Consider the following 25988-nt stretch of genomic DNA (forward strand, 5'->3'; position numbering starts at 1 on the left):
TAAGGTGAAGTTTAACAACCAGTAAAACACTCAGGCATTTGTGATGAGTGTAACTGATGCAGCTTTCAGAAAAAAAGACATTGAATTTTAAGAGCTTTGATGGACCTGCAATAGGGAAACAAATGAAAAACATTTATCTGAAATGGGTTTATTGTGTTTGCACACACGCCCAAAGTTATATTTAAAAAGTAATATGTTAGATTCTGTAACTTGTTCTTCTTTTTAAGATTTGGTAACGTTGGCATTTTGTATATTTTTTTATTGTACAAAATTCAGGGATTAAAAACATAAATACATAAGCAAATGTTTCTGAAAAAATACATTATGTATTAAAAACATCGAAAAATGTTAGGCATAATAACATTTGCATTGCGTACAGTGTCAAAAGTATAAAAGTTAGCCAGCGTAAGATAAGGCACAAAAGATCCCTAACTGGTCCATATTAACAATGCCATTTGTTTTTTTTAGAAATATACATTTAATAATCCAGTGGATGTATGTACCCAGTGTTTTTGCACTTGTCTTCATACACTTCAACCGGCTGTACAGTAGATCAATGTCAGTAGATCAGTCAATCTCCCTTTTTAGATGTGTCTGACTCAACATTGGCGAAAGATGGCTGTGTCGTCCATCATCTCTGTAATCCAATGGAAAACGGGAGGTCAGTTACACAGCATTAAAAACATATGAAAGGGCAAAGGTCGTCGTACAGACGGTCAGAGTTCGTCCGTCTCCTCTGAGCTGAAACTGCTTCTTCGACTGCTCTCCTTGGACGCGGAGGGCGACCCAGCGGACAGAAGCGGGTCTGTGCCGAAAGGTGATAGAGAGCCGTCCATCAGAATCTCATCCAGTCGTTGTTCTTCTTTTAGGCTGCTGCTGAAGAAGTCGGTGAAATGAGACAGAGGGTCGGAGAAGGTGTTGGAGCCATCATTCGATTCTCCGCCGTTTCCGACAACCACGGTCGACGGCAGTTGTGCCCGCTGGATGTATTCAGGGTTGCTTAGGTCATCCTGAGGGTAAAGGGGTGGCGGAGCCGGCTGAGTGGGCGCATGGGTGGTCACTTGGGTCTGGTGCTGCTTTAGGAGGTGAGGTGAAACCTCCACAGCTCCCATAGAAGTGGCCATACTGGGCAGGCCGTGGGCACGAGCCTGGATCTCGAGTTCCTGTCAAACATACAAACACAAGGGTGGGTGGATTAGTAATGACCTGGACCTCCGTTTCCATTATATAAATCTTCAACTGTCTTGTTTTCTCAGGTTAAAAACAAACTCTTGTGTTTCTCTATGTTAGCAACACTAAGATCATGGGTTTAATTGGAATGAGAACAAATGTATAAATTGAATCCACTGTCTCTTAAAAGTGTCTGACAAATGTAAATGATGTGTTGGATAGGTGTATGCCAGCAGGCCGCTCATACAACCCTATATCACGAAAATGCGTGACTATTTCACGCATGGACCAGCGTGACAATGTCACGCTTTGCCGCGTTTGAGCGTGAGCATGTCACGCTTTTCTGTTTGTGTCACTGTCACGTACAGTATTGGTTACTCAACTTTTTTGTCCTATTTTCAAACCATTGTCGCTTCGGTTTAGGGTTAGATTTGGTGCTTGTGTTATATGTCACTTTAAGTATTTGTCACTTTAAGTATTGGTTTATAAAAAAACAAGATACAATACTTATTATTTTATATTTTCTAAATTTTAACCAATTGTAACCTGACGTTGGGGTTAGAGTTTGTTTAGGTAAGGGTGTCATTTTATGTAAATCTAACCCTAAACCGAAGCGACAATGGTAAGAAATTAGGACAAAAAAGTTGAGTAACCAATACGTGACAGTGACACAAACAGAAAGCGTGACATGCTCACGCTCAAACGCGGCAAAGCGTGACATTGTCACGCTGGTCCATGCGTGAAATAGTCACGCAATTTCGTGATACTGGGTTGGCTCATAAGTTATCCAGGAAACATTGCCTTCAGCCAGAACCACAGAGCACAAAACCAGTTCAGCTGCTAACCTGGGACTCTTGTAAGTGTCTACGCAAAGCACCATTGTTTCATATTTTGCAATTACTCCAACACATTATGTGTAGCTGAGACAATTTAAATGAGTTAGTGTGTTGCCTCTCAATGTGGGTATCTTCAGACACTCAATTGAGGCATTATTAGCATTAGTTTTTGGATAGCGAGCCTCGGGGTAATTACTTTCAGGGCTAATTGCCGTGTCTTTGCATGTGTGAAGACGATTCGTGCCCGCTTCGCGAATATGTCAATACTGTGAGAATGCAATGCATAAATTCAGACGAGAAGCTCGGCTCTTCAAAGTTATTAGCCCTCATAATCTAATTCCAGGCCCATTCCTCTCTCGACGAAACTTTAGCTGGCTTTTTATTAATCAGGTAATTACTTCAAGCTAACATGCTTCAAAGCTGTGACAGAGAGCCAGTTACAAACATCAATATGAGCCGTGCTTTCAGTTGCACAGGGAAGAGTGTCTGCTCTCTGTTTAGATTAAATGACATAATTATTTAAAGTTTCATATCAATTATATTAGTATCAATTTATATTTCATTTATTTATTTTTATGGATTAAACACTTTATAATAGGGTTGTATTTGTTAACATGAGTCAGTGCATTAGCTAACATGAACTAACAGTGAACATTACTTCTACAACATTTATTCAACTTAGTCCGTGTTCATTTCAGCATTTAGCAATACATTTTAAAATCAAAAGTCGTAACTTGACATTAGTTAATGCCCAATGAACTAACATAAACAACAGTATTGGCATTAACTTCACTCTTAAAGCGTATTTGTTAAAATAAAATCTTGTGTCTAGTTAAAGACAACCCATCTAGTGTGTTAACACATCACTGTGTTATTTTTGGAACAACACACTTTGTGTTGTTTTAACACATCTTGTGTTGTCCCTTCTATTTGTTTGAACTCAAAATTAACACGAAATGACACATCATTTGTTAAATAGGACAACACAAAACAATGTGCTAAAAACTAACACATCCTTTCTTAGAGTGTAGCATTAACAATTGAAAAAGCTATATTATTTATTGTTATTTTTGAATGTAGACGCACTGTCAAATAGATAGTCAGAGCCGCAGCCAGTTGAAAAACATTCCAGAATGTCGTGTCCAAAAGCATGGGAAAGAAGAAGGAAAGCAGTGCGGTTGCCTTTTCTGCTCGGTTTTATGGTTGCCATAAAATATAGATTGCCATAAAAACTCGTCAGGGAAGCGTCATTGACAGGGAAGTGTTTTATCTTAATTGATGAGATAACTTGTCAATGTCGGGGAAAGAGTTAATTTAACTTACGATCAAAACAATCGTTGCTAATGACGAGTGCCGGATTTTTTGAGTTTGTGTCTACATTTGGACTTCGTTGTCTTTTCCTACGCACCTACCGATAACCTACAGGTGTGCGACATTGACTTAATTTAATTAAAAAAAATATTAGTTGACAATTTTACACTTGTTTAACTTTTTTGCGTTAATATTTTTAAGTGAAATAAACTCAAAATTGTAACTCCTTTCTCGCCATTGATGAGTTATCTAAGAGAGATGCTTCCCTGACAAGTTTTTATGGCAATGTATATTTTGGCTATTATCCACTAGGTGGCGCTCTTATCCAACTTTAAAAAAAAAACGGAAGCAACAACTGATTCAAAAACAGTAAAAACTCAGTGTATTTTTTGAAAATCGCTCTGAATCTGATCGCTAACAAACGTCATTTCCAAAAATGCAATTATCTAAAAATGTTGCATTGTTTAAGAAACCTAACCATATCTGAGAGGTGCACTGTAAAAAATATTTTGCTGCCTTAAAATTTTACAAGTCATTTCAACTTACTATTATTTATCTTGACTAGAAATGAGTTGTTATAACTAAAGAATATTTAAAATTAAGTTTACTTTTCTCAACTATATTTTATAAGTTGTGACAACTCATCTCTGTTGACATGACTTGTAAATCTTTGTTGATTTAACAAAAAATTTTAAGGCAGCAAAGTTTTTTTTACAGTGTGATAAAAAGAGAACAAATTATTAAAATGTGTATTTTGTTTGAAAGCAGAGGATCTGTTCTTTAATTGATATATTCTACGTTTATATATTTAAAGAAGAAACATTTCTGGAAAGTATTCAACTTCTGTGAAATTTAAAATAATATTCCATTAATAATAAATTCTTTTTTAAACGTTGGCAGATAAAGAGTTAAGGTAACGTACTTTTTTAAGTTAAACCAACAAATGTTTTAAACAGTGAATCTAGCAATTTGGGTTGAAACAACGCAGCATAGGTTAAATTACATCACAATGGGTTGGGTTCGACCCCATTGACCCAACATTGGATTAAAAACAGTCTAGATAGTATATTTTTTGAGAGTGTATGTTTATTCCCTGTGAACCAAACCCATGACGTTTATTTGCTTTGGTAATTTGAGCTACTGGAATCCATTTTGCTACTACACATTTATCAAGATGTTGTCTCAAATAAATAACTACAATGATGTTTTCTCTTTTCTGGCTACTAAATGAAAAGTAGCTTTGCAAGTTAGTTGTACCCATAGTTAAGACCATCTTGTAAGCTAGTATTTTTCTCACAGCATGCGTACATCTCTTTCCTTTGCATACTGTGATAACCACCTTGTCCTTTTACCTCCTCTCATTGTCACACCATCTCATAGCACGTTTCTCTTTGTTCGCTTGTTCTTTTTACCTGGATTCGTAGCAGAAGTCTTCTGTTGGCCTGTTCCAGTTTCTTCTGTCGGCTCTCCAGATCGCGGGCGTGCTGCTGTTCTTTTTGTAGCCACTTAATGTATTCCACCGAGGCCTTGAGAATCGTCCCTTTGTTCCAGCGCATATCACTGCCGGAGAAACGTAAAAGATAACCTTTCTCAACACCGGCTTTGCATCAGCAGAACTTTCACACACAGAGAAAAGCCTCACAAGGGTCTCCTTTTTCTCCAGGAGAAACTGTGATTTACATGGCCAATTATTCATTCTCGGACATTAGCTTGCCTTTGAATGGGAATTTTAATGGAATAGTTAAGTACGTCTGCAAAAAAAGTCCATTCTGTGGCCCCTTGTATGGCAAAATTAATCCCTGAGCAAAAATAGGTGTCGGACGAAATAGAACAAAAAAACTGAGCCCGGGAAGCTGAGGTAAAGCGCGGCCGCTCCTGATACCATTACTTTTTAAAAAGGAGAAAAGTGTGGTGAAATTGTCTCTTTCAGTGCAATAATAAGATGTTGGCCTGATCTGAGCTAATAATCTCTTTTATCTTGCGCTAATGGCAAGGTGACAGCAGTAGCCGTCCATTTAAATTCGATAAAAAGTTCAATTAAGCCAGGCGATGGTCTACCTGTCTGCATTATACTTCAACTTCAGTTCAAATGGTTCATATTTTGCCCTGAACATCATTTTCATCATTTTGATGGTGGTCTGTTCTCGGGTACTTTGCCACACTGAACATTTTTTCTTGAAAAATGAGCTTTCAACTTCTGTGTGTTTTTGATATCTTTTTTAAGCCCATCTCAGTCTGATGGAGTTCAGTCTGACTTTTATTGTGTGAATCCAGTAAAATCTGTAACTCACGGATCATTTGATTTGGGAATCAGCGTTCCAAGCTCCTTGATTCTGTAGTTGATGTTGTATCGTCTCCGTCTTTCAACTAGAAATGATGAAAACAAATAAATCAAAACCCAGATGAAAAGGTATGACAACATATCTAAAACATTAGTACAGTAAATTTGTTAGCTCACATGAACTAACAATAAAAATAAATTCAGAATTGATGAATCTTTATGTAAATTATAATGTCAACAAATACCACCTTATTGTGAAATGTTTTCATTAATATTCAAAAGACGTTAATGTGTTACATTAATACATAAATGTTTTAAATGTAAGTTTAAGCAGCATTATATTAAAGATTAAATATTTAACTCAAGTTCTGGAAAGAGTATTTCTGTTTGGGGACTGATATACATATAAAAATAATATTATCACTTCACTCAATTAACTTCCCTACATTTATTTCTTTAAATATTTACCTTTGACCTACACTGTAAAAAAGCTAAAATGTTTTTTACAAAATTGTAAACTTTCTGTCTTTGGGGTGGCACTCTTAAAGGTTCATTTTTGTACCTTTATGGGTATACAACACATTAAAATGTTTTACCTTCTGGGGTGCAATATTATACCCAGAGGACCTCTTGTGTACCTTTTAGGAACAATTTTGTTCCAGTTTAATTTTAGGGGTACAAAACAGTTCCAATAAAATCAAAACTGACCATTCTTATTTCTTTTATGTTATATTGCAGTGTTAATTATAAACACTTTATCTGTGCAAGTCATATTTTTTTTAACGTATTTGCTTTTTATAAACTTGTACTAAAACAAACAGGGCCCCATTGAAACGGGCTCTGTCCGACGACACATCAACAAGGTACAACATTGTATTATGCTACAAAACAGAACCTTTGGGTACCACCATCCTCTATCAAAAGCTCTTGTCAGGTGCTAAACAGAACTTAAGGATTAAATCATTTTTATCATTTATTATTTGATGAAGAAAGCTCATACTTAGGTTATGATTGTCTTTTTTCTGTCTTTCTTTGGCCATGACTCTTGTATCAGGTTCTGTAAGAGAAGAGGACAGCAAAGGTTATTGTTAACTGCAGAAACCAATCATGCATGTAGAGAAAAGTCAAGAACAAGCTGATGTTTGATGCAGTTATAAAGCTGTCATTCACATCCTTTAGTTTCAAATGCTTCCCAGAAAGTTCAGTGTACTGTCAGACAAAATGGTCAAAAAATAATCATTGGGGCTGTACCATTTCAAAAACTACACCTTTGCACCTAAAGAGTTATATTATATTAGTACCTCAAGGTCCAAATTAGTCAGAATGAATACATATCTGTACCCCAAAAAGTACATATTAGGTACTTCATGTCCCAATGACAGCTTCAGCACATTTATCGACCATTTTTTCGACAGAGTGCATCTAATGACACCCACAAAACTAACTCTATTAAACCCACCAAACAGACCTCCGAGCAAGTCCTGTTTTTTCTTTGAATAAGCTGTTACATTGTGAAAAAGCAGCGGATCTCCTTTAAATCCTTCCTGACCCTGCGATTAATGGTTTAAATCTGTGAAGCGGGTGGAGGAAGGCGAAATGCCTCTGCGCTCATATTCGCATTCTTCCAAATTATTTAATTGGAAGCAGTGATTGGATTTCTCAATTCGTTTCTGCTGATTCAATAAGATCATTTAAGCCATGCGTAACCAAACAAGAGCCCTGTGCATCGTCCTTATAGCATCGAGACAGTGATGGGCTTATTTTCTCGCTGGAGTGAAGAGTTCTCCTGGCATCCTTTCTATTTCCTGAATCAATTAGCTTTACTTGATGCATGACATTCATCAGAAATAAAGCCTCCACAAAGGGACCTTTGTGCCGTGTCTATCATGCTAAGAATACATGCTACCATATTCTGCTTATTGAAGCATTGATAATGAATAATGAGTGAAACACAATGGTGCGCTAAACACAGAGCGCACTGTCTCTTAAAATAAGACAGCTGGGTAATAACATGAAACATACAGGGTTGTGTTTGGCTTTCACGTCCCGGGCCAGTTGGAATACCAGATGTGGAGTGGGCATATCTATCTATCTATCTATCTATCTATCTATCTATCTATCTATCTATCTATCTATCTATCTATCTATCTATCTATCTATCTATATCTATCTATCTATCTATCTATCTATCTATCTATCTATCTATCTATCTATCTATATTAAAAGCCTTGGCTATCAGCACAGGTCTTGAATTGGCAGCCATGCCAAGCTATGTATGGTACCTTTGAATTCACTTTTAATTGAGACCTTTGTGGGGCATGAGGGGGATGTCAGCCCAGCGTGAGAGGCGGTCATACCTTGGTCACCGCCGTACATCTCCAGCATGCTGCTATCCAGGGACACCTTCATAGGAAAGAGGATAAAATGAGTCTGTGAGACTTGAGGAGACATTTATACAATCATAGATAGATAGATAGATAGATAGATAGATAGATAGATAGATAGATAGATAGATAGATAGATAGATAGATAGATAGATAGATAGATAGATAGATAGATAGATAGATAGATAGATAGATAGATAGATAGATAGATAGATAGATAGATAGATAGATATGAAGGTATGAAAATTCTTGACTCTGAGAGACACTAGAGGGGGCAGTAGAGCAACTGAGAGTTAAGCAATGGGCTTTTTGTCTGTGCACTTTGTTTCAAATGAGCTCTAAATGTCTGTTGCTGCCAGCTTAAATTATTATTTACTCAACTACAACACTGCTAGAAAATAAAATAAAAATACCACTTCACACACTGTAAAAATAAGCAGCATAAAGTTAAAACGAGTACTTAATCTGTTAAGTTAAAGTAACATCAAAATATTAAGACCACATAAAACTCCAAATAATTTCTTGGTGTTATTTACACTGACATTTATGAATTTAATATTTTTATCCAAAGCGACTAAAGGTGAATTCAAGCTATACACTTTTATCCATATGTGTGTTCCTAGGATTGAACCCACAACCTTTTGTGCTGCTAACACAATGTTTGAGCTACAAGAAGCCTTCTCAAAATGTATGTTGTAAGATTACAGAGGTCATAGCATCACAGAGAGAAAGACGGGTTGCTGGTTTTTCCACCGCTCTTACACACTCTCCATTATCTCTGAGGAAGAGAGCACGCTTATCAAAATGAAAGATTGCCACAGTCTCTTGACTGCTCGCGTAGTAATCACTTCAATCCATTCCCATCATGTTAGCAGATATGTTAACACGGGGAGGCGGCTTGATGCGTACCACCGTATGACTAATTAGAACGAATTGATCCGTTTAAGCACGGTCTTATTTCTGAACAAGTCCACTGGGAGAGAAGATATTAGCTCAATCCAATGCCTGACTGCTCACACAAATACACAACTCTCTCTATCTGTCTCTCTCTCTCTGTCTCAATGTATCACATCCAAGGCCTTCATCTTCCTTTCCCTTCCATATTCCTATCATTCTTTACATCAGTCGTTCTCAAACTATCACTTTTTGTCCATAAAAGATTTGAAGTGGTCCACAAGTCAATCAACTGATTTTAAAGGTGCCAAGGAATGCATTGATATAATCTGTTCAATTGTTCTTTGATATTAGATGGTATGTAACTTTATTAAGTGCAAAAATTATCCAGAAATGTATGGACCTGCAAAACGTTGTACGTAGCGTCAATAGTAGAACTTCAGCCTAAGCGCTAGCATATAGCATTAACTAGCATATAGCACTAAAGGACTCATTATAGTTGTGTGTACGTCCTATGGCGGATACGTGTCGGTTTTCATATATACTTCTACGTCGTCGTCTTTGTTTTTTTTTAGCATTTTAACAACACTGGAATTAATGTGCAATTTCATGTTAGGGCGTACATCTGGACTGTGACATCACAGTTGTTGTTATGTTGAGTTTGGCCTGTTTTCCACCTGTCTTTTGCGTGCACAAGGTTTACATAAAAAATAGGAAATAAACGCGTTTGAGGCTCACGATACGTCATTACCATGTAAAGAGCTCTTATTATTCATCTATGCTTAAGTAAATACAGTTTTTTTTATTCTATGGCACCTTTAAAAAGTAGGCATAAAGAACAGCTCATTGTTGAGAGGTAGACTCTGTAACTCATTCAATGGCAATGCAAAGGTCATGGGTTTAATCCCAGGCAGTGTTAGTTTCATTGGATAAAAGCATCTGCCAAATGCATAAATTTGACCCTGTGTGTGAAATCCAGGATAAAGTTTGATTTCAGTCTTTGATAAAGATATCAAGGTTATATTTTCCAACAATGGATGATTTTATGTAGAAAAGAGTACATCACAAAAAATGACTTAAGCTGTGTTTGCATAAACCGGGTCACGAATGTAAAAGTAATGTGTTAGGTAGAAATTTTTTGTGTCATCTGGCACTTGAGAAAGTTTATGAAGCGTTGCTTTACACGCACGCAATTTTTTGTATTGTTTTATACGTCTTTTTCGGCATCGCATACCTCTCCAGTGAGTTCAGGTGGTCTGTAATGATGTCTCAAGTGATTCTTTGTCCGGCCCTGAACGTCAGTCTAACCTTAACAATTTCACACTGCTCTCTTTCTATTCCACACACACACACACTTGGGCCGCGTATATGTACAAATGCTTAGCTAAGGGTTTTATCAGCGCTCTAGCCGAACTGCAGTTTGTCAGCAGAATGCGGTCATATTTTAGCATCGATTGGCTCAAGGTGGAGTTTACTTTTTGACCACATCTGTTTTTCTTTTTTCGTTTCTGTTTTAAAAATGCTAGCATATAGCGGACTGTTCCATAAATCACTCATTAACACGTAAGACATACCTCTCTGTAGGGCCACATCATGAACAGACTAATCTGTATTGTTCCACCATTTAAAGCCTGAGATTTAAAGCCCCCCATCCCTTAAAAACTGTGATCTTTGACTCTCAGCTGGACTCAGCGTGAACCCACGGAAAGGCAAAAACCTTTAGCATACCAAAGCCTGACACGTGTTTGTGTTATAAACACAATAAGTAGCTTATATTTTGGTTCAAAGTGTCTCTGAAGACTTCATGCACCTCTGCAACCACACAAACCCCTTCTTGTTTATTTATTTTAAAAAAGTAAATACTTTCTACATTAGTAGTTTTCATGATACGCTATCTTACTCTTAAAATATTGGTATTGTTAGCTCTTCCTCGGTTGTAAGATTTCTTACAACCAAAACGCTTCTGCTAAATGACTTTCACAATGAAGGGAAGTAACAATGAAAACATGATGACTTGTACTTACGTTGTTTTGCATCATGATGCCTGGCTCCATGCAATCCAAACCCCCATCTTTGAATCCGGTTTCAAGGCTAATGAGATCATCGATAACTTCATCCATTGGAAACTGAAAGAAAACGGTGATTAGAGCGTGTGCGTTTCTCAGGTGAATTTGCTGGTTTCAATTCTTACAGTCAGTGTATAACCGAGAAACTTGTAAATAAACCGTCTCTCTAATCCAATAAAAGGCCATTCATCATCTCAAGTAAGTAAGTAAACCACCTCTTATCAGAGTAGTTGACGCTTTTAAACGTGATCAGTGCTGAATGTTTGAACTTACTGATGAGCACAAAAGAGAAAATGAGATCAGAGGAGATACCTCGCTCTCGTGATTGTTAGCCAGCGTGAGCAGGGTGACGGGACTCCCTGGCGTGCTGCCGTCGGTCATGGGTGGCATGTGTCCATTGCGCATGACGGACACTGTGCCAAGGACTTGTCCCGGGTGAGGGTGGGAGATCGGGTGGGCCTGGCTGGCGTGCTTGTTGCCCAAAGTCAAATATTGTTTGACTTGCTGGGCCTGGTGGAGATGATACTTGGAGTTCTCCAGGTGGCTTTGAACCTTTGGAAAAAAGAGAAAACAATAACTATATGTCTGTATCTTTCATTTCATCAGAGTTTACAATGTAGTTTAGCATAAACAGATACTATTACGCAATTTTCAATTTAAGCAATCCGACAACAACAATCTCAGTTTCCTTCAATCAGTGTAACGCATGAAACAGTTATCGTCTTGCGTAAATCAAGAAGTCAAAGAAGAACACAGCAAATCCTTACGGTAGAAACTCGACCTCCGTCTCTCATGTTGTAGAAACTACAGTCAGTTAAATGTGGCATTGTCGATCCCTTGTTTTCCACTTAGTTAGGATCCAAAACCATTAGCAGCTACCAGAAGGACCTTAATGGCTTAATTTGTACTAAATCCCAGGCCTTTGGTTTCTATCGTACTTCCCAGTAGATGGCCAGCGGATTACAGATCTGACAGGTTTGATGACTGCAGGGCTAGTGTCTTTTCCCTATATCACTAACGCAATGGGACCGCCCAGTTCTGTTTGCGTGAAGTGGCCAATCCCAGACTTCCCTCTCTGGCCACTTCTGCTTTAGGGGGTCAGAGACAAATACAGCTTGTTCTTTGCGGTTTCCAAATGACCCAGGGGCCCATCTTTGGACAAGACTCTCTAGTCAACATTGTTGTCTCAAAAACTAACTGTCGTGAACTGGTCGCTCCTCTAATTTTAGTCTACAATAGTATCGTAAAGCTGAAAATAGGAATAGGCCATTTATTTGGGGTGACAGAGGCCATAACTAGAACCTGTTATTGTGTTGCTCACAATACTGTTAAGTTACTTTTATGGCAGGCCAAGTTTTTTGGAAAAATCTGAAAGTGAACTTTGACTGACCACTGTCTAAAATCTAATTTGAAGTTAATGGTAACTTATCTTGCTGGATGAAACCTTTATTGGATGATGCTTACATGGTAAAAAAAACGCTGGTTATATTTTGATCTCGGCGTTGGGTCAAAAAGGGACCAATCTAGCCATTGGGTTAAGTTAATCCAGAAAATGTTTATACGTATTAAAACAACCCAGCATAGGTTAAATAGAATTCAATGGATTGTGTTCATTTCTTTTTGACCCAACACTGGGTTGAAAATAACCCAAGTGTAGCATTTCTGGAAAATTTGATCCCATACACATTGAAATAGTTCCTAAAAGACTAATTCAAAGAGGCACGAACCAAATCGGATCTGCTCTGCCCCTCTGACTTTATCTTTAACAGTTCAACGAAGGTCTTTTGCTGTTTATCAGCCTTTGCAAAGCTCTTTTCATTACACACGCTGGATTTGTCCTTAAAAGAGACCTTGAGTGTAACATCTCTCTCATCCCAGTCAAAGGTGAAAGAAGTCATTGTGTGTCCGAGACCTCGACTCTGCTCAGGGAAGGAATGGCTCAGCTCTGATTCGCCCCTTATCTGTTGTAAACTGAGGATATACGTCTATTAACTTATTCCAGCCTGTAATTTAATTGAGGCTGAAATGATTTTGTTCCCGCAGCCCTGTCGATACGCGGCCTACGTGCAAAGTTAAAATTATATTAAGTTATAAAGTCTATTTATTAGAAAAAAGGCGTATGGAGTAACTAAACATTTAATATGTAGTTTATGAGCTTATAATACACTTGTAACACTATTCAGGAAATGCAGTCCAGCACCCTCTAGTGTAAAGCAATAAACATTCCTCTTCATTCATAAACTGACTCTCAAAACAAGAAGTATAGGCTACGTATACCATCTAGTACAAATGTATACACGTTTTATTTGAAAGTATTCATATTAGGAACAAACAAATATGGTAGACTACCTTATATTTCTAAAGATACATTTTATTAAAACATAATAAAGACAAATTAAATCAACAGCACTAAAAGGTTTCATTTGTTGTTGTTTCTGTTCTTTTTATTGCATTATTGCTTGAATATTTAGTTTTTGTTTATGGTGTAGTAAGCTCTGCTTTGACATATCGTGCAAGTTCGAATTTCAACTTAAGATCCTTTTCCGAACCTGTACCCGTACTTTCCTTTCCTGCTGTCCATTAAATAAAGGCAAAAACGTATGGAAACGTGCATCTGCTAACAGTAAACCACAGCAGGACTCGAGAGATACAGTCCTGATGTGACACAATCTTGCTTACTATCTCAGAGATAAAAGTACAAAAGCTGTCACTGTGGCAATACTCTTTCAAAAAGTACAGTTTTTTACCATAATGGGTACCTCAGAGGTACCCAAATGTATACATCTGTACCTAAATGGTAAATATTAGGACTTTTTTAAAGGGTACTGTCCTAGTGACAGCTTTTCTTTTAAGAATGTATACGGTAATAAACAAAGGAACTGTTAACAGTAAACGATGAATAAATAATTAAACATATATTTTACAGCTAAATAATACATTAAGTGAAATGACTATATGAAAAGAAATTCTCTGAAATGAAATAAAACAAATTATTCACCATAAATGAGAAAAGATTTCCTTTACCTTATCATGAGCTGTAGTGTGTGTGTACAGTGCCTAGAAAATCTGCATCTGTGCCTTGAATGGCAAGCTATAATCTGTTGTTCTTACGTTGATGTTGCTTCATTTTATTTCAGGGTTAGTCAAGTTCTGGTTTCACTTCAGAAAATCTGAGTTTTGAAACACCGGGGGGCGATTTTTATCGGCTTTAGAAATTACGGACAAAACCTTTAACGCCCACAAGATAAGTCATAGCGGGCACAGAAATGTCAAAATAAATCGAAAGGTCAAACTGTGTAATTTTATGTGCAATTTTACTCCTTTCTGTTGCAAAAAAATAATAAATAAATTCAATGCTCTTGTTGGTTTTTCAGACAAATGCTGTAATGAATATTCCTCCTTAGAATCAATGCTGTTAGACCACAACACTTTCTAAAGGGAAGAGAAAGTAAAACATCACACACACACACACACACACACACATACAAATACATCTAATTCATATCAAACTTTGTTCCTCATCCAAAAAATGAAAGATTCAAAGTGATTTGTGGATTTTAAGTTATTCTCTTGCCGTTTCTTTTGTTAAATTTTTTAATTTGGCAGATGTTGGTTTTCAAAGTGATTTTCAATGCAATGTTTTCCCTCTGAACTGACCCACATTGCCTCACAATGCCATAGAAGAACCATTTTTGGCTAAATGGTCCCATAAAGAACTTTTAACATCTGCAGACACCTTTCTGTTTCACTACAGGCTCCTAAAAAAGGGTATGCAAGAAATGATTCTTCTAGAACCTTTGACCGAATGGTTCTTTGAGGAACCAAAAATGGTAAATCTATTTAATCACTGTGAAGAACCTTTTAGGAGTCTAGTTCAATATACTACTGGTTTAGAAGGATTTTCTTAAAAAACAACACTTGTATAGATTCAGGGTTACAGCAGTACAATTTAAAGTGCAAGGTACTGTAAATATAGCTTTGCTCTGCTTTACCACAATTATCAGTTATCAGGAACATTGAAATACACTAAGCACAGATAAATACAACCAGTATTTGAAATCTCTCTCTCTCTCTCTCTCTCTCTCTCTCTCTCTCTCATCTCTCTGCAGCTACATACCGGCATCAGTTGAATCTCAGTAAGCGAGATGACTTTAACCAAACAGCACCGGCTCATGGTCCAGTAACAGGTCAGTCAGCAGGTGTCCAGACACTCAGAGCTCTTTATCTTCAAAACACAATCCAGTGAAGTTGGAATCGGTCAGTCCGGTTTGTACGCAAACCCGACTGGAATAGCAGAAGGATAAGTGCGGTTGTGTGTGTGTTTGTGGCTTTCCGGAGCTGTGTGTGCAGAATCGCAGGCCCGGGAAGGAAGGCATGACACATCGGCTTTCTCAGCTATACGGCTTCCTCTCGACAGGATTGTTCTGACTAGCGGTCATTTAAAAGCCTGACGGAGGCAGAATTTCAGGTGCTAGACACACGGAGGATGATGCTTGTTATTTGTTCTTGGTTATTTCCTGCTCGACCATCTTTAAAGGCTTATTCAGCAAATTCCTGTGATAGGTTATCTCTTTAAAACTTACACACACAAGAAATATAAATCAAACAAACCAGATACAGCATATGTACACACACAAGTATTCAGTTGAACTAAAAAAGTTCACATGCGCACATATTTGAGGGCACAAAAGTGCATGTCTCTCTGTCTAACAGGACAGCACCAAGCTTTTGGAAACTTCACTATTTTTAATGTTTTCTTGTTTAATTTGCATTATAAATAAAAAATTGTCTTCCTTCATTTTGCAATGCTGTTCATTTTACTGTACACACATTGCAAATGTGCCATTCTGCCTATAAGTCAAATTCGTTGTGTTAATGGTAAGGATTTTAATGCTGGCGTAATATAAACTAGAGCAGAATATAAACCTAGTATTTCAAATGCATCATCTTGCTTTATTTTAAGGTTCATTTCCAGCACATTTACATTTATAAGTAGATGCTTGGTAAAGATTGAACATATCTAAGGGATCTAAATTAGCCAGGACATGGATGTGATGGGTATGAGCATTTCCTCTTGTCTCCCTGTTTCCTGTTTTAAAGGAAATGCTGTGGAAAGTTACCAGTAATGGACCAGAAGGCCTTTGAACCCGAATGTGAGTGGGTTTGCTAGTGTTTATAGCCTGTGTTTGTCTATTTACCCCCTCACAGAGAGTCCTGCTTGGCCATTTTTCTGTGTTCTCGCTGGGCCCGGCTCACCTTTGTTAGTCACACATACAGTATGTTTAAAAGATGAGCTACTTCCTGTAAGAGTTGGGGTGCTTCTGAGGCGAGACATCAAAGTCCAGCTCGCACATCTGAGAGCTGTTTTATCCAAGTAGAAAAGGAATGCATAATAACCAGAAGGCTTTAATGATTCATATATAAATTAAATATTACACTCATTTTAACTGTATGATGGGGGTTCTCCCCTAGCCCAGTACTGCGATTTAAGTCTAACAACAAAACAGTTGTGTGTTTTTCATAATTATCCAAGATTTGCAACTCCTATTTTTTCAATATACTTATAGTCATTACAGTACACTTTTATAGGTGCTTTACGATGCCATAGAAGAACCATTTTTGGTTTCTCAAAGAACCATTGAGTCAAAAGTTTTTAAAGAAACCTTTTTAACATTTAAAGAACCTTAAAATGGATCATCTGTGGCATCATGAAGCACCTTTATTTTTAAGAGTGTGTATATACAGAATAAAAAAAGTTATAGAGAACAATAAAACATATATTATTTATTCTCTCCAACAGGAGACTTAATGATTTAAATAGAGGTCATAGCTCTTCTTGCCACGATGCCAGGGTGAGTTTATGGGGCTATTAAGGCATTTTGAGTAGTTGGTAGGACATGACAAGTTGGTTAATTACTGGTCCAAGTCAAAGCACCCACTAAGTCACCATTATGTTCTCATCCCTTGATATGGCCAGTATTCCTCCATTAATGTACAGGTAACTGTAGGGGATTTTTGCACGTTTTATCATCCATCACATAAAAATTGTAAGCCTTATTGCTTGGAAAAGTAATTCAACACGTCCTCTCAAACAAACCACCTTGTTTGAGATGTTATTCATGTCCATAGCATGTTGCTGGGTGAGTTAGTTGGGTCATGGGTTTTGGTGATACTTCTCTTGGCAAGTACTTTACACTATATTCATAAACACATACTGATATAATACGCTTCAAATCTGTAATAAAGGCATATTTTTACCAGACTACAGATGACTAGACTAGAAACACCAGCACTTTTATGTTATTATCTGGTCTCTCTGTTTGAGATGTGAACACAATCAATCCATTTTATTTTAGATGTCAAGGGAAGATTGAGATCAGGGATTAAATTAGGTCTTTAAACAGAGACTTTCAACTTATCTGATCGAAGAAATTTACAGAAAGTGCCATTATACTCTGATTTACAAGCGCTACGAAACGCAAGATTAGAGCTATCAAAAGATAGGCAGGTTGTCGATGGTAATGCCGCAGGTCATTTGCATTTTATAGTATGGCACAAGTGTGTAAACTGCAGTTACACTTTTCTTCCAAAATTATGCATTCAGCCTTAAAGCGATACTCCAGCCAAATGTCAAAATTACCCCATGATTTACTCACCCTTAAGCAATCCAAGATACACATGTCCATCATCTTTTAGGTGAGCACATTTTGACTTATTTTAGTAAATGTCCTGGCTTTTCAAACTTTATAATGAGATAACAGGGATCAGGGAACTTCTGACTTTAAACTCCAAAAAAGTGCACACTTCACAGAAGTTAAAGGTCTTCTGCAGGTAATTGATGCAATTTTGTAAGAAAAATATCCATATTACAAACTTTATTAACTATAATAACTGGTAACAATGCAATCTTGGACAACAATGCAGTTTTATGAGCGCAAGTTGCCATGGGCACAGTTGCGCAATGACTCTCGCTCATCCAATTGCGTGAGTCCAAGATGAGCTCGTTACCGGAAGCTGGTTATTATAATGTATAAAGTTTAAAATATGGATATTTTTCTTACAAAATTGCATTACTCACAGAATACCTTTATGAACCCCTTAAAGCCGTGGTGATTAATTCTGTAAAAGATGAATGCACTTTTTGGGGATTAAAAGGATGTAATAGTATGTATGTAAGAAATGTATATCAATTAATCATAAAATGGCCCTGATATGTCACTAGACATTAATAAATTATTTCCATTTCAAATATTTATATCACTGACAACAGTGGTCCGGCCAGGATATTGTCATTTAAAAAGTGGAGTTGCAGCCCTCAACTGATGTTTATGTTGTCATTTTGTGTATTGCCACCATCTGTGTGATTGCAGTACCAGTTTTAGCCACAAGTTTTGTGATTGCAATACCAGTTTTGGCCACAATCCTACATACTGTTCCTTTAAAGTCAGAAGTTGTTCACGGATCCCTGTTTTCTCCCATTGTAAGCATGGAAAAGCAAGGACATTTACTAAAATAACTTCAAATGTGTTCATCTGAACTGTGATGGACATGTGTATCTTGGATTGCTTGAGGGTGAGTAAATCATGGGGTGATTTTTCATTTTTGGCTGATGTATCGCTTTAAGTTACCTAGGGCCTTTGGTCCAATATAAAATATTTTTAACGCTTCTCCTTTTTTGGCACATAAAGGGCATTTGTGAGCTTAAAATTGCAAATCAGCGCTCAAAAGCTTTTGCTGGAGATATATTCATTACGGTTGAAATCTAATTGTGTCAAATGAAATAATGCAATAGCTGTTTAATGAAGTCTAAGCAGAAAATTCGATCAACTTTGACCTCAGCCGAACTAATAATATACGGTTTAAAAGATAACAAAGAAGCGCTTGTTTCAGTATTCTCCTCAAGGCCTTTGTTCAAGTGTGCGTGTGAGTTGTGTAAGTCTATGTTGTCAGTGTTTAGTATCTACTCAGGGTCCATGTGCATATGTGGACATTCACAGAGCCACAAGTGTTTGTCTGGTTTAGTGTGTCAGTCTGTTTGTGACTTAAGATGCGTGACATGTTAAAACAGTCATGGCCGTGTCAAATACAGTGGAAAAGAATTCAGTCAGTGCCGGCACATAAATCTTTCTTTTACGCACACGCTCGTGCATGAGCGTCTGAATGGGGTTTGTGTCCTTATCACCATATGAGTTACGATTGTTAACACAGGACTGCGTCTGTCATTTCATGTACTGATTTGTGTTTTCTGTACTTTGTTCATTTTGGTAGCGAATATGTAATTTTTGTATAGAAAATAATGTAATATAATTATGTTAAGGAATTAATGGAGGTGAGGATCATACCTGTTACTTTTGTAACAGTGGCTTTTCAGAGGTATTAACATTCAGGCATATTTAATAATATGTGTTCACTAGGATTTTTGCGGTGCTAATGCAATTCACTGAGCTACACAGACTAAAAATAATGAGAAATGCTTTAGAACTGGTATTAAAAGATCCTGAAAAGTAAAATTTTTACAGCATGTTACTGATGAGTTAATCTTGATAGATATGAAAAGATTTTAATTTCGATTGTGGTCAAGGTTGATAAGAATTTTGGAAAGTTATTACTAATGCAGTTACTTTTTTAAAGTAATTAGTAAGTAATTTACTAGTAAATACAAGTACAAGTTGGGAGTGTAGTACTGTAACTAATTACTTTATTGTTCATAACTCCATCTACTTACAAAGCTGTTCTCAAACAGATTTTCACATTCAGGACATCTGCTAACTGCTGAAAACAAAGGTTTATTCACAGAAACTATAAATATCAGCACGTGAACATTCCAGAAGGGCGGACCTGATCTATTTTGAAACCTCTCTTCTTTTGATATTTACGACCATATCTCCAATACAACCTAATCTGATGAATTTTAACGTTTTAAAGATTAATACACTGATTCTTACGTTCCACATTTTAAATTAAATCAGTGGCATTTTCTTTTACAGACCCAGCCCTCCACAGCCCAAATAGATTAATTTGCAAAGCATGAGTTTAATTTGATCGTACAGTGGAAGAGACTGGGCTCCTGTATTTAGAAATAAATAAAAAAGGTCTTGTCTGTCTTTTTGGATCCTCTGGACAGAAGCCTTGATTCTCGTTGTCTAGCAGAAAATCACCTTTGATTATTGAATTAATTAAAAAACCATTTGAAAAAAAATTACTTGGGACACTAAATGTATACTTGTAATTACTGCACTGTAAAAATCTGGGCCTGTACCCGGATATATTTGAATTTAAAAATGTCTTTATGTATCTCCCGTGTGCACACATTAACTCTCTGTAACCAACCACTTTATTAGCCAGGAGAAGAATATTACTTGAGTGAAAATCAACAGTCCCACCACTAGGGTGGTTGACTAACTAACTCTTATCAGACATTTTATTGGTAAGCAGTTTTGGTTTAATCAACCAAAAGTTCAGGGTTTGTTGATAGCAAGTTAACCTTGGCAAGGAAGACACCCATGTAAATATAGAACCTTATTACACGGCTCTCTGGAATGCTTGATTCTGATTGGTCAGTTGAGACATTTGCAGGTTCGTTCTTTTCAAATAATAACCGCTCCAAAGTAATAACGCATAGCCGGTACTACTTGTACGAGTAAAATCGCTCCGCGCCAATAAAGATCAATAAAGATTACTGTTTGGCGCCATCTTGTAACAAACACTGGACAACCACGACAAGACACAGACAGCTTACTGAGACTGAACTTGTCAAAATAGAGCATGACAGCTACGAAGCCAACACACAAAAAAATACAGAATGGGCATTAAAACTTCTCTGAGACTGGCTAAAAGAGAAAAAATGGAGACAGACAAGTATGAAGCAGAGGATCTTAATAAGGTATTACGATCATTTTATGCATCTGTGCAAAGTTTCGCGGAAGGATAAAAATGTTAATTTAAAACAAATATGCCAATAAAATGTTTCAAATTCATATTCATGTCTGGTTTTTTTCTTATGTGACAAGTAGCCGTGTAATAAGCGGGATAATGTAGAGGCAGCCGGTAGTTATCGGGAAATAAGCCCCTTCAGTGTGATACAAGACCCTTCGCGTCGGGTCCTGATCACACTGTCGGGGCTTATTTCCCGATAACTACCGGCTGCCCCTCTACATTATCCCTTACTTAATATACAAATACATGAAATATACAACACATTAACAATGTAACAAATAAGAACAGAACTAGGCCTAGTCCAAATAAGTACTTTCATAACCAGAGTTTTTCCCTCCAAAAAAATTCCGTCCACACATGCTCGGTTTAAAAGAAATCTCCGTTCACATGAAAAAGCAAAAACACGCCATCAAGCGCTGTCAAGAGCATGCTACACTAGCAGGCGGCGATATAACCCTATCGTAAAGCCACCTTAGGCAATCAGAAGCCGAACAAAAGTGACGTCGCAAGGCAAAAACTCCGGTTCAACTGTATACATGACAACACTACAACTGGCATTTCTTAAAATCCTCACCCTCGCAGGGATTTTCAAAAATGTTCGGTTTCAGTGACCTGATAATGCATAAAAAAGTCACAGTTATAAAAATACCCATGTCCGTGTGGACTAGGCCCCAGACTAGTGAAAACAGCAGGGTATATGTAGTGGAGTAAATGAGGGAATAGCTGACAGGTGAGGAGGATTGATGATGACGATGAGGTGAGGGAGAGTGGAGAATGATGGGAAATGAGAATAGATTATTAAAGGGTAACATGAAGAAACATATATTTATATATAGTATCAAAAGAATGAGATTCATGAATTAAAAATGTACTCATATCATGGTTTATGCTAAGTCAGTAGCCTAATGCTGAGAAAGAATTAGGTCCTCGTCTGTGATTTTTTAATTTGTCAATGGAAAGTTTCACATCCCCAAATGTCATTTGCATTCTCACAAACCAACGTAAGGAAATTAATCTTATACCACGCTAATGACGAACATTAACACAGTGAGTTGGAGGGAATCCCACATTCTTGAGCGGCCTTCACTTCATCTCGTTTTTTCTCAGCTGAAGACTTTGGTGACACTAACACGAATTGACACTTTTCCTTTCATCACCGCAGGGTTCTCCTGCGCTGACTTAAAACCTATTAGGTTATTAAGTATCTGATGTAGCACACCCAGGTATGAGAAAACCAACAAAGTCTGTAAAACCCATGTGGGAGATAGGAGCTGATTTGGAGAGGGGTACAGAGTATCGGGACCTGGGGTAAGGGGGTTGTCCATCTCAGCGTGTTAGGTTTGTAATGATCTGTATTTGAGGTATTTTACTTCATCACATGCTGGCAGCTTAAAGTTCGACCTGTGTTGTGGGGGAACGCTCGTGAGCAGGGCTAACTGTGATATGCAAGGATACGTGATCTTCAGTGAGTCACCACAAATGCACATGCTTTTTGTTTACATACGAAGCATAGACAGCAATTTGGAAATCAGTTTTATTCTTCTCAAGTCTAGCTGTTGGCTTTGAACTGTATTTTTTTTTTCAAATCTAAGAATAGGTCACGGTAAATTAAAGATTAAGTGATTAATTAAATTAGTGTAAAAGAGACAGCAATGTTTTTCATTGCTCCTGTATAGCTCAGTGTAGAGCATTGCGTTAGCAAATTAAAAAGGTCATGGGTTCAAACTCAGGGAAAACTGGGTTATTTAGTATAACATCTGTACATAAACCTATAGCTAATGGATCAAAATATAATGAAATTGAGTTACTTTAATTTGTATAAAATCCCTTTACATATATCCAAATTCTTTTAATTCTAAAATTGCACATAAGATTAATTCAGTGGTTTAAACTTTTCGCCATGCCCCCCTTGTGTCGGGTGCATCCCTTCCTGCCCCCCCAACAAAAATTCCTGACATAAAATAATCTCAAACTTAGAATTTGAAATAAACAAAAACTATTAATGTATTTTTAAAAAAATGTCTTAAAACTGGGACCTGGTACCATCTCATTTCCCCAAAAGTTTGAGAACCACTGGATTCATTTGTTATGTGGTTTCTGTTGTTGTAATTTATGGCTGATGTTCAATACACACGCTACATTAGAGGCTTGACTGCTTATGTTATGAGGCTGTTAGTAAAAAATATGAAGCACATAATGACATTTTAAATGAGCAGTCTTGAATTTACTTTGTCAAACGTAACATCATACTGACACATTACACAAATTAGGCATCACACAGAGGGTTAATAATGTGATTGTTAATTGCAGATTACTTTGATGCAGTAAGAACTATTTGATGCATACGTTTACAATGAGCATTAAGATTTTAATCTTGCATTTGACTTGTTTCCTAATGTGTTGCGGTATCCTTTTTAAAAAACTCAGCACACAAACAATGTCCAACCCCAGACGAACTCGAATATATAAAGCTAAAGAGACTTACCGGACCGCACCAGTTATATTCCAGCATATTGATGATACGGAAATCACTCTTATATTGCAAACTTTGCTTTCTGTTCTATGGCACAACTTCACCGTTCATTACATCTACGGGCACCGAAAAGCCTTCAACCCAACACCAGCGAGTAGCACAGCCTTGTTGAAGTTTAGCAGTCCTAGTCTTACAACCTGTTGATAATGAACCTGAACCCATTATTTTGAGTCAATGAATTGAAAGAAATGGGCCACGGAATGAAAGCCACAGGGCCAATTACAAACCCGCTTTGATGTATTATTCCTCCTCCCATACTCAACTGGCTCGGCACATTTCGACTTCATTCTCTGTTTTTCATTAATTATTTTGCTTGGGTTCAGAGTTCAGATGGCTAATCGTGCAGACTGGCCAGCTTTGAGAATGCCAGCGATTCTCCAAAACCTGACACTCTTTCTAGCTGTGCTCAACTACCTTGCATTATGCCAATTACTCCAATTCTTACATTTTTTCTTTCGTTTCTCCTTTGTGATTTATAATCGCTGTAACTTTGGGAATAGTTGGGGGGTCTTGGACTGGTAAGAAGATTGTGAGTGATTACATGGGCACCAGATTACATGGATTGAAATGGTGCTGGTGCTTGGCCTAGGATCAACACCAGCACTTCTAGGGTTATTTAGTGATGCTAAAGAAGAACCATTCTTTGGTTTTCCAATAAGCGATTTGTTCAAAGGTTCTTATAACATACATTTCTTTCTTACATTTTATTATAGCTCTTAACAGCTTTTTTAAAACAAAATGTAAAGGGTTTTTATGAAGATGAAGATATCATTGTAGAATTCATACTGTAAGTAATTTCTTGACAGAAGTATTTATTTTTATTGAAGTGGTCTGGTTTGGTATCATGCAGTCTATGTTATTAAGAAAACTGTACCTTTTTGTTTTTAGTGGTATTGAAACCCAAAAACAACAATAGGGAGCTTTTATAAGATTGTATGTTATTTTTGATCCAACACTTTTAAAAATAAAGGTGGTTAAAGGTTCCTCTCACCGATGCCATAGAAGAGCTAGTTTGGGTTCCTCAAAGATTAAGTCGAGGGTTTCTACAAGAACCATTTCTTACTTTTTATAAATTGTATAACTTTATAAGGAAGAAATGGTTTACTGTTGGTTCTCCTTTGAGGAACCATTCAGAGAGAAATGGCAATGTAAAACACTATGCAGCTGTTTCCCTGACAGAGATTAGACTAGTCCTAGACTAAAATAAATGTAAGAGCTGTCCAAACTGAAAATAACTTACACTGACATATCTTTAAATACATCAGTGCCCTTTGCTTGCCTCAAAATGCACACAAGCATAGGTGTCATTTACACTGGGGACGCTGGGGACATGTCCCCACCACTTTTTGAAATTGCTGATTTTGTCCCCACCACTTTTTGAAAGTATTTGGTTAAAATGTTCTGAAAAATCACACAATACCTGTACGACTTACATTGCAAAAATGACTTTCTTACTAAGTATTTTTGTCTTGTTTTCAGTAGAAATATCAAAAAATTCTTAAATCAAGATGCTTTTTCTTGATGAGCAAAATGACCAAAGAAGATAAGTCCAGTTTTTAGACGAAAAATATACAATTTAAGTCAATTTGTGATTAAAACAAGCAAAAATATCTTTCAATGGGGTGAGAAAAAAAATCTAAAATAAGCAAAATTTTCTCACCCCTTTGGCAGATATTTTTGCTTGTTTTAAGCACATATTCACTTAAATTGTATAGTTTTTGTTCAAAAACTAGACTTATTTTCTTACTTCATTTTGCTCATCAAGAAAATGCATCTTAATTTAAGAATTTTTTGATATTTCTACTGAAAACAAGACAAAAATATTAAGTAAGAAAGTCAGATTTTCAAGAATTTTTTTCTTGTATTTTTGTCTTGTTTTCAGTAAAAGAGATGCTTTTTCTTGATGAGCAAAAATCTAGTTTTTAGACCAAAAATATCAAATTTAAGTGATTTTGTGCATAAAACAAGCAAAAAAAATCTGCCAATGGGGTAAGCAATTTTTTTCTTGAAATTTTCTTGAATTTTGTGTTTAAGAAAAATGTTTAAGATTTTTTTGCTTACCCCATTGGCAGATTTTTTTTGCTTGTTTTATGCACAAAATCACTTACATTTGGTATTTTTGCTCTAAAAACTAGACTTATTTTCTTAGGTCATTTTGCTGATCAAGAAAAAGCATCTTAATTTAAGAACTTTTATATATTTCTACTGAAAACAAGACAAAAATACTAATATTTTTTGCAGTGTATGGCTTGTTTTTGTGATCCAGGGTCACAAATGTTGCGTTGTATGCTTATGGTGTGTTTTCTTTTACATAATAATGAATTTCATTGTAATCATTGACTGAACGTGCTGCTGTTTTCTACAGTATGGTGCTTTGGCACTGTTCGGTTGAACTGGTGTTGTAGGTACTGTTAGTCGACATTGTTGAGGGATTTATGCTAAGTATTTTTGTGTTGTTGACTAGCCTACGCTATGCCCATTTTTGATGCGCCGTTATTCAATATTTTTCCCGTCCTGCTATAATGTTTTTTTATCTGATTTTTTGTCCCCACCACTTTTCAACACAAACTGACGCCC

General features: G+C 36.8%; 1 protein-coding gene across 4 annotated transcripts in view; it reads right to left on the reverse strand.

The window, feature by feature from the left end:
• Window positions 1-238: 238 nt before the first annotated feature.
• tfec (transcription factor EC) overlaps window positions 239-25988 on the reverse strand; it is a 42604-nt gene continuing 16854 nt past the window's right edge. The window contains exons 1-8 of one of the 4 annotated variants that reach the window (XM_065264419.2): window positions 15060-15363; window positions 11255-11494; window positions 10901-11002; window positions 7956-8001; window positions 6599-6655; window positions 5609-5684; window positions 4730-4877; window positions 239-1163 (exon numbers count right to left, since the gene is read on the reverse strand). In XM_065264419.2, coding sequence (XP_065120491.2) covers window positions 717-1163; window positions 4730-4877; window positions 5609-5684; window positions 6599-6655; window positions 7956-8001; window positions 10901-11002; window positions 11255-11494; window positions 15060-15116 — 1173 coding nt within the window. In that variant the 5' untranslated portion in view covers window positions 15117-15363 and the 3' untranslated portion in view covers window positions 239-716. Of the gene's footprint in view, window positions 1164-4729; window positions 4878-5608; window positions 5685-6598; window positions 6656-7955; window positions 8002-10900; window positions 11003-11254; window positions 11495-11709; window positions 12170-13966; window positions 14362-15059; window positions 15364-25988 lie in introns of those variants that run through there. The other 3 variants (XM_065264421.2, XM_065264418.2, XM_065264417.2) reach the window with 3 other exon arrangements.

This window comes from Paramisgurnus dabryanus, chromosome 1 (genome assembly GCF_030506205.2).
Source record: "Paramisgurnus dabryanus chromosome 1, PD_genome_1.1, whole genome shotgun sequence".
Lineage (NCBI taxonomy): Eukaryota > Metazoa > Chordata > Actinopteri > Cypriniformes > Cobitidae > Paramisgurnus > Paramisgurnus dabryanus.